This window comes from Aphanomyces astaci (genome assembly GCF_000520075.1).
Source record: "Aphanomyces astaci strain APO3 unplaced genomic scaffold supercont1.26, whole genome shotgun sequence".
Lineage (NCBI taxonomy): Eukaryota > Oomycota > Saprolegniomycetes > Saprolegniales > Verrucalvaceae > Aphanomyces > Aphanomyces astaci.
Window position 1 is genome coordinate 488,433 of NW_009798289.1, and position 10,152 is coordinate 498,584.

The following is a 10,152-nucleotide window of genomic DNA, read 5'->3' on the forward strand; positions in this document are numbered from 1 at the left end:
GCTCAAGGCTGGGTTCGGTGTCAACTAGGTTGGCATCCATATCACCCGCATTCCATCCACCATGTCAATAAACCAGGTTTATGTCCTCCGGTAGTGCTCGTTGTTGTTGGAGCGGAAGCCCTGGATCGCAAGGTCGTCCTTACGCGTTGGACATTGCTGTGTAACATGCGTGGCATCTCCAGTTAAGTAGTTCGATTTCCCAAAGCATTAAGAACACTCGCCGGGAGACCCATTACGTGACCCGAGGCCTTTCGCTTCCCATTGGCCACGTTGTTCATTTCAACTGGTTGGCGCGATGTGATTGGCCAGCGACTTTGGACGTCGCTGATTGGTCCATTCCCATAATGTCCCTTTTTGATTTGGATCCAAAAATCCCAATCAACTAGCCTCGACACCGACAATCCGATACGACGCCGTGTGCAGGACGATTTGCGCCCCAAAAGCGGTCAGAAGGCAACACACCCAGCACCATGAGGATCAAGAGATCATCACTCACAACATCCCGCTTCAGGTACTTTTGAGAGTGCGAGTTGATTGAGTACTTCAACGCCCGTAGCCCGCCAAGCAGAGCCTCGACACTCTGGAAATCGCCATCGGCCACGCGCATTAGCTTTCGCGTAGCAGTCTTCATAGTGGTCACGTTAGTCACCCCAAACTTCTTCTCAATCTCCGCCCAGAGGCGGTGGATTGGTTCCGTTTCGGAGTACGGCTCCTTCATTTGCTGGACAAGTTGGTTGGGTAAAACTTTGCTCAGTAAAGTGCGGATTTGTTGCACTTGCATAGTACAGTAGTACTGATGCCACTTTGCGTGCTTTGCGTCGGGATCAGTCCCAACTGGTGGGTCGCCCTGCAATCAGCCCTCGAACTTGGTGGTTGGCTCCGGGCGGTCAGATGTCGTCGACGCGAGCCATTGGCTTTGCAGCGCGACAGTTATTTCTTTAAGGTGCAAAACGAACTAAGCGGTCCACACGCGAAACTTGTCCTCTTCCCCTTGAACACGAGCAAATTAATGCTGACAGTGTCCTAGGGGTTCGCAGCCGTGGTGTACTTGAAATGTTGGATAGGTCGGGGGGACAGGGGGTAGAACACGCACAAAGGTAGAATTCAGTTCGAGGAAGAACCACGAATGAAAGCCAAGGCTACATCATTCCAAACCTCTCTCATCCTTGCCCAACAACACACAACACAAGAACACAAAACATAAGCTATCATGACCTGGCGTAAGCACAAGGCCATCTTTGCAAACCTAGTTTACTTCGAAGTACTATTTGACTTTATTCGAAATACATGATTTTTTGTGTGGAGTAGATAAAGAGACCTCGAAGTTCCTCCAAATCGTGCGATTTTGCCCATAATTCGAGGTCTGTATATTTTAAAGGGGCCATTTGGAGGTACGGGGGAGATGAAAAATTAGATATTTTGGTTATTTCTGCTTTGTTCCAAAAAATGCTCTAAATATAAAAATCAAAAAGTAACTCGTTTCATATTTTATGTCGCCCTGGTGTTAAATTTGTTCTGTCCATTTGGGCAAGTCGAATGCAAATATATTTTCTAGTGCGCCGATTTTGATGCCGTTTTTCGTCAATCACATATCCTGCTTGCACAAGCTTGAAGGCCCAGCTAAAAAACTGAGCTCCGCGTTTGCAAGCAACGATTCCAGCAACGAAACGTAGTATAATGAAGTAGGTTAATTTAATAGTAATAATTGCTCAATACGTTAAATCAAGTGTACCTCTGATATAGTAATAATACTATACATTATTTAACGTTTATTCTATTTTATGACTTAAGCATAGAATACTGCGAAATCCGCTTGAATAAAGTAGCGTACCGTACACAATAACTACCCTGGGATTTTTCGTCCAGGGTAGCAAAACTTAAGCCGAATGAGTTCGTTATGGGTAGTTATTTCGACCGCCATAGTATCGAGGGTACCTTATTTATGACTGAAATTTAATACTATATTTTATATACCCATACAATTTTATAGTTATATTGAAAATCATATTTTCATACTAGGATGAAAACATTAAATATTTTGATCAGAATGTAAGGTACCAATCGTGAAAATGTCCTGCTTAAAGCGTAGTGGTTAAAGGGCCCTACTTTAAGTCTGGAGGTTGCGGGTTCGAGTCCCATTTTTTTACTTTTTTGGCTATGTTTTGGACATCCTCACATATTCATCGACAAATTTCTCATGGCACTTTGTCGGTACGGACCTCCAGGCATTAAACAAGCAACTCCTTTATTGTAAAGTTAGCCGAGCTGACGCACTCAACATAGTCGAATAAATAGTGTTCTCTTGCAATGACGACACGCACTCAACATACAGTAGTCGAATAAATAGTGTTCTCTTGCAATGACGACAGGTGTGCAGTGCATCAAAGGCTTAAACTCGATCAACACATAGGATGCTGACCGCAGGTTCGAACGCCCTCGCAATCCACTTATCCTTGTTGATTCCATCGAAGGCATCTTCAATGAGACCAATGAGTAGAGCGCGCTCGATGCGAAACACGTCGCCTGGTGAAAGTGCCGCGCGCTGCTCCCATCGAAGTACGCCATAGTTTCTTCGAATCTTCTCCTTGAGTGGCCGATTGATTGCAATATCACCCACTTGGTGTATTGACGTCATGCCTTCGGCAACAAAGTCCACCAAAATGCCCCCCCCCCGATTTGGTTGAAACCCAGTTAGCATGGACGTTGAACTAGTATGACGCCAGCATCAACCTCCCATCGACAGGGTTGAGTAACGTAGAGCCACAAATGAAGTCCTGCGGTGAAGGGTCACTTGCGCGCTTTGCCCAACGTTCGACAACTTAGTAGCGACGTCGAACATGTACGTGACAAGCGCACGCTGGGGCCAACATTACACAAAGGGGGTCGACGCAAGGTCAGCCTTGCATCGCCACGGTAGCGTAGGGAGGGGCCACCGAAGTCGTCTTGCCGGTAAAGGAACACACGCTACGCCAACGTCAGCCTTGCATCGCCACGGCAGAATGCGATAGTGCCACCAAAGTTTTTTTGCCGGGAGGAACCACTCGTGCTGGGGCGTACGATCCAAGGTGGCAGCGAGTTCATGCAAGCTATCAGGTTCACCACTAGCTCCGTTCAACCAGGGTTTCGCAACGTTGCCTCCCCCCGTAGAGTAGAACTCATCGGTACACACCTGCCCACCAAAGTGATGGGCCGAATCCCGTCTCCTGCATAGCAGTCGAACTGACAGTCCAAACAGAGTGGTTGCTACTAGGCAGGGCAGGTGTTGAACGGTGCCTCGTGTTGGCAACGAATGCCTTGCAGTCAAATCGCTCCCAAGGTTACTAATTACAAACATTAGAACAATTCAATGTCAGACAGGTAGTACTCCTGCCTGAGTTGTTGCATTCATGGTAGCTCACATGTTGTGAGCACTACTAGGCCAATTTCAAAATGAGGACTGTAATTTTATCGCGGCTCAATATGGTTCCTTGGAGTCAAAACGACTTATCGTACAGCTGTACTATTACTGTAATGCTGGTACATTCCTCATGTATAGTTAAACTGACATAACCAAACATTTTGAATGTACAATAGACAGTACATACCTAAGATTTCATGACCAGGTGAACAACCTCTTTACGAAACAAAGAGTCGCCGTTTCGGCGTTTCAAAGTATGGTTACTATATATTAAATGAATATTTTATGAACGAAACAGTAAAACCGTTTCGTCCGATACATTTTCGGTTGGGGACGGTAAATAGTGAATATTTCTGTTTTTCGATAAATGTTCAACCGTTCGATAATAATAATGTTCGTATAAAAGTAAAGTGCTCTAGTCATTCACATCAATTTTCATCTCGACATGACCACCCCACCTGTCCACTGCCAATACAAGTGGTCTGATTGTATTCACCCGTGCAGTCTGGACGACTCCCCGTGACTCCACTGCGATTTTCATCAATGCATGGTACGCTACGAATGCTACATGGAACGCGGCGTACTTTTACGCAAGCGACTGGAAGTTCTAACGCGCCGCCCGACAGCAACGCCGACTATCCCACCGGACCTTTGCAAGTTGTGTAAGCCCCCACGCGTGGTGGTTCGCGGGGACTTCGTACTCCTTAACGCTGATCTGCGCGACGACTTTGTGCTTGAGGAACAAGACCAAGACTGGATGCAACTACAGTAGTTAATCATACATATTCATTTTTACTTTTGAGTTGATATAGTAGTACATTTGTTTGCACATTCAGCATCATACTGCATTCACAAAGGTTGATATTTCGACGGCCAATTCTGGCAGGGTACTTTGCCTGCGATGCGTCTGTGCAACATCAGCTCGCCACATCTCAAGGCGCTGACTGTGATAGCCAAGACAGAGGGCGGACAGCCGTCGTGGTGCCCGTGGCAGTGACGGTGGAGGCACCGTCCATCAACGTTAACGCGACCACGACTATGAGGTTTGCAGGGCTGAGCGTGACCAGTGATTATCAAATATTGTTATTTAAATATATTGAAATAAGTATTTTATTATATTTTTCCTGAACAATAAAACTATTTATTGGAAGTGCGAAATATATTGCAATAGTTTTTGTTTTCCACAGAATTATTGCAGTTATTTTATTGGACTCCAAGAAATATTGCCAATTTGGTTTCCAGAGAATTATTGCTGTTATTTTATTGGGCCCCATGAAATATTGCAATAATATTGGTTTTCCGAATCCATTAACCCTGATTGGACAATTTATGTCACCCTACAATATGACTGGTCAAGTTTTTGGCAGGTATCGGGACTTGGAGAGGACTCGGGGAACAACCAAGGCGGCAATGAACTAGGTAGCGACTTATTTGTTTTGATACTCTAACGTCTGAATATGCCGAAATCGAGCTGGCAGTAACAAAACTACCACCTCGGAATATGCAGTTGATGAACCAGTTGATTGCTACCAGTTGATTGCTCTAATGTATTTTGCATTGAGATAACCTCTTCTCGACTTTGAATACAGACACACACAGAACGTGATGAAGTCCGCAAGGCGAAGGCGCAAGGAGCATCAAACGCAGTGCTCCCTTCATTGGTTGCGAAATCAACATTAGTGTCTAACGTAGGAGGGCGTTTTTTTGTCAAACACTAAATAACGATATAAACATGAAAACGACCGAAAAAACACAAATTTTAACGAAATACACACACGACCTAATAACACAATACAAATCCCGAGTTCTACACAAACTTCGCCGAGCACAACACACAATTCACCGAATTCCACACAAAAAATGTCTAATCCACACCAAAACTCCTGAACAGTTAGGACGGAAATAGAAATCATCTGACCCATCCATTACCACCTTGCGGACAAATTGGGATCGATCCCTTGGGAAAAATATAACGTCAGTGATACAGCAGTATCAGTTGACATCATGCTGTCATCACCAATACAAAGAACCTCAAACGAATTGGCAGCATACTGTATCAAGCAGCTCGATCGCACTAGCTCGTAGCATACGTAATAGACACACTAGGGGCTGAGGACTTTCGATTGGCCTTTCGAGAAGCCGCAACAACATGGAACGCAATGGGGTAATTAGTAACTTCAGCTCAAACTGTTCGCAATTTAATGGACTTGATATTGAATTGTAATAAAGTATAAGAGCCAATATAATAATGTAACCTTTCCTCAAATATGTCTTGAAGGTAGACCTAATTAATTACCAGCTTTGATAGCTATCTAAGAAGGTATATGATTTCGACATCGAATTTCTCCCTGACGGCTTGTCTACGAGCGGTGTAATAAATGTAGATATTGCCCCCGGAATTATGGCTTCCCGAAGGTACCCATCCCAGAATGCAAATTAGCGTTGCACAACAGAATGTATACACCATGGTTGCTTTCGCAGTTCTAGCGGCGCTCATTCTAATGTCTCCCATTATTCCCCAAACTAATATCCTATGCGGGATTTGAACCCGCAACATTTGGGTTGTAACCCCAATGCTCTACCCGAGTGAGATATACTCTTACTTGACAAATAAGAAAATAATTAGTGCTACCGTATCCGATATTTGTTAGGGAAACAGATGCGTGTCATTGGACGAAAGTACTGACAATATTAGATAAACATCCAATGACACGAAGGTTATGTTGCTTAACAGTAAAACGAGTGCTGCCTTTAGGGGCTGGTCGGGGAAGATAAAGTCCATGTCCGAAAATGAGACGTATCCGGACAAAATATTTTCGCAATCTTTTTCGCAATCCAAAAAATTGTCGATCAATACTCTTTCGTTTTTTATGAAAATGAGTGCCAGACATGAACGGACTATCCCAGGCGTAGATGGACCATCCACGCCTCAAAACTCGCATCCATGTCTGAGTTATGCCGGAAGCGTGAACGATTGTGTTATCCGGAAAAATTGGGTAATAACCAATCAAAAGCTCGGAATATCTTGAAACATGGACAGACATATTCCGCGACCAGCCCCTTAGCCAAAATTAGAGTACGACGAATAAAGAGCTAAAAATAGGAATGAATTTCGATTGTCCAAAGTCGAACATGTATAACCAATAGGAATTAAATCTGATCATCGAGTAGCTTCATTTTAATGTCCGTAACAGTAATGAACAGAGAAAAATGTATTGCAGCAAATTTCGAGTATGTATTTTAGTTTCCACAACAGTGACAAACAGCGAAAATGTATTCTAATCAAAGGGTGCAGCATCCTACTACGTACTAGACATAATCTACTTAGTTTCGCATATTGCGGTCTCCACGCAAAGGAAACACGTTGGCTTCAGCATTTCCCTGATGAATTCGGCTCACCAGATTCTGTGCGCCACGCTATATGCCAGGCAACACCATATCAGTCTGGGTCGCTACCGTGATGGTATGGGAGCAGATTCCATCGCGGGTCCGGTGGAGGCACTGACATTGCAGCAGGACTGGAGCCGGAACTTGTTGGACAAGCCATCCTATTATTTAACGTAAAATGAATTGGAAATTAACAGAGCATTCAAATGACTCACCAATATCAAGTTGGTTGTGTGTCTTGTAAATCTCGGGTTCAAAATCGGCTCGCAGCTCTTTTTCAAGTTCAATGAGGGTGCTTGGAGACTCACCGCGCGAAAGCCGTCCTTGGTACCAGGTTGCGGCAATGCCACGGATATTTGCCACCATCATGGCAATGCATCGCTGTTGAGTCCCATCGTTTTCTTGGTAATCCAGTTCTTTGCTTTGAAAAATATCCCTTAGGAAAAATATAACGTCAGTGATACAGCAATCATGCCGTGATCATGCTATCATCAATTTGTCAAATTTGTCATTATGTTATAGTCGCCGCATGCTACGTGGATTGTCACAATTTTCAAGTAGTACTACTAGTACTACTGTGGCTTGTCACAAAGTAAAAAAGTTTATTCGCCGAATGAGCTGCTGTGCTGTTACTTCTCCCTGCGACTTAGGTGGTGAGTGCTTCAACTGTTGGACAGTGTGACATTTCATCCACCGGAATTATGGCTTCCCGAAGGTACCCATCCCAGAATGCGAAGTAACGATGCACAACATAATATTACACCATGGTCGCTTTCGCAGTTCTAGCGGTGCTCATTCTATTGTCCCCATTATTCCCCAAACTAATACTCTGTGCGGGATTTGAACCCGCAACCTTTGGGTTGTAACCCCAATGCTCTACCAGTGTGAGCTATACTCTTACTTGATAAATAAGGAATAATTAGTGCTACCGTACCCGATAATTTTTAGGGAAATAGACGCGTGTCATTCGACGAAAGTTCTGACAATATTTGATAAACATCCAATGATACGAAGGTTCCGTTACATAGAGTGCTGACATTGGCCAAAATGAGAATACGATATAAAAGAGCTGAAAATAGGAATGGATTTTGATTGGCTTAAGTCGAACATGTCTAACCAATAGGAATTAAATGTGATTATCGTGTAGATTAATTTTAGTGTCTGTAACAGTAATGAACATAGAAACATGTACTAGTATTCAAATTAAGGTGTGCAGGAAACTTCCAGTATGTATTTTACTGTCCACAACAGTGACAAACAGCGAAAATGTATTTAAATCAAAGGCTAGACATAGTCTACTTAGTTTCGCATGTTGCGGTCTCCACGCAAAAGAAACGCGTTGCCTTCAGTATTTCCCCGACGAATTCGGCTCACCAGATTCTGTGCGCCACGCTCCATACCAGGCAACACCATGCCAGACTGGCATGGTGTTGCCGGGCACAGTACTGTCGTCAAGGTCCTGTTGCAGTCAGTTTACAACAGTGAATGGGTCCATGGTGATGTTGGGGCAGAATGAAATGTGATTAAATCTTATGAGTAGGTGTCGTGTAATGCAGAATCGTGTCAAGACATGCAGTTGCCGGTATGTAGTAGTGTGGCATTTAGAACGCAACTTCCAATTCACACAGCTATACTGTATTTGTAAACGTTTATTATTCCGTGACACACTCACAGAAGTTTTGTCCAATCTCTACCTTATTTTCTCGATAAAAACCATTTTTTTTACACCTTGATCACATACAATTGTTTAATCATATTTATGTAGTCTGATACAAGCTACTAGTAACAGTTAAACATCTGAACTGAAAAGCGCTAAAATAAATGAACTCATGAAATGGTTTATTTGATATATTTGCCATGGCACAATTAGCTCATTGGAAGAAGCTATGCTTGGAGTGGCATAGGTCGGTGGTTCGAACCCCTTCGTAGAATTTCTTTTTTCTTGAAATCAAACTCTTTTTGCTACCCGCACCACACATCAAGCAGAAATCTTAACTTCACCAACGTGGCAGCCTCTACAATACCTAGTACTGTAGCAGCAAAAAACCTGCTCCTACTTGGACCCATTGATGTCTGTGACTGTATACAGCAGTAAGATGTAGTTAAAAAGTACCGCAGTTGCAGATTAAGTAGACCTTGTCACCAAGTCGCTTCATACACCGTGGGGGTTGAGATGTATGAGGTGGAGTCGTTAACTTGCTGGTGACTGAGATCGTTCAGGGTATTGTGTATAATCACTAGTCACACCCTCAGCTACTGTGCTTCCCCTCAGCTACTCAGAAGTTATATAGCTATGCAAGCTATATAACTTGCATAGCTATATAACTTCTGAGGGGGGCATTGAAGCTGAGGGGGACCATATTACAGTAGTTGAGGGGGCAGTAGGGGGGATGGGGGATTCACTATTACTGTCACTAATCAAAGCCAGAGAGATCGTCCAGGGTATTACTGACATAGTATAATCACTATTCACACCCTCAGCTACTATGCTTCCCCTCAGCTACTACGCTCCCCCTCAACTACTGTACTATGCTCCCCCTCAGCTACTCAGAAGTTATATAGCTATACAAGCTATATAACTTGCATAGCTAAATAACTTCTGAGGGGGGCATTGAAGATAAGGGGGACCATAGTACAGTAGTTGAGGGGGCAGCAGGGGGGATGGGGGATTCACTATTACTGTCACTAATCAAAGCCAGAGAGATCGTCCAGGGTATTACTGACATAGTATAATCACTATTCACACCCTCAGCTACTATGCTTCCCCTCAGCTACTATGCTCCCCCTCAACTACTGTACTATGCTTCCCCTCAGCTACTCAGAAGTTATATAGCTTCTGAGGGGGGCATTGAAGCTGAGGGGGATCATAGGACAGTAGTTGAGGGGGCAGCAGGGGGGATTCACTATTACTGTCACTAATCAAAGCCAAAGAGATCGTCCAGGGTATTACGTACATAGTATAATCACTATTCACACCCTCAGCTACTATGATTCCCCTCAGCTACTATGCTCCCCCACAACTACTGTACTATGCTCCCCCTTAGCTTCAATGCCCCCTCAGAAGTTAGCTTGCATGATTAGCACGGAGTAAACTGTGTGTTTGACCGCAGCTAGCAGCAAGGGGGGTGGGGGATTTACTATTACTGCCAATAATCAAAGCCAGCAGCAAGTTATACGGTGCATGCACACCATAATATTGGCTTCAGACGAGTAGCGATGTCGGGTTGATGGAACATCATGTAGTTGCCTTATCACCACATTCGTGAGTTTGCTACATACGGTACCAGTAGAACATCTCAGCAACACGACATCATTGTAGTGTACTAGTATTTCACATGTATACTAGTATGTACCCAGCCATGCCTACA

The 10,152-nt window shown here is 44.0% G+C and overlaps 1 protein-coding gene and 1 non-coding gene across 2 annotated transcripts; both read right to left on the minus strand.

Annotated features, from left to right (window-relative positions):
- Positions 1–382: 382 nt before the first annotated feature.
- On the minus strand, positions 383–781 carry H257_10144 (hypothetical protein; the record flags this gene model as incomplete). Its single annotated transcript, XM_009836603.1, has 1 exon — positions 383–781. One exon carries the CDS (start codon positions 779–781, stop codon positions 383–385), a length of 399 nt encoding a protein of 132 aa, XP_009834905.1.
- Positions 782–5,921: 5,140 nt separating this feature from the next.
- Positions 5,922–5,995, minus strand: H257_10145. The gene has a single exon. It is a non-coding gene; the product is annotated as a tRNA-Val (tRNA).
- Positions 5,996–10,152: the final 4,157 nt, after the last annotated feature.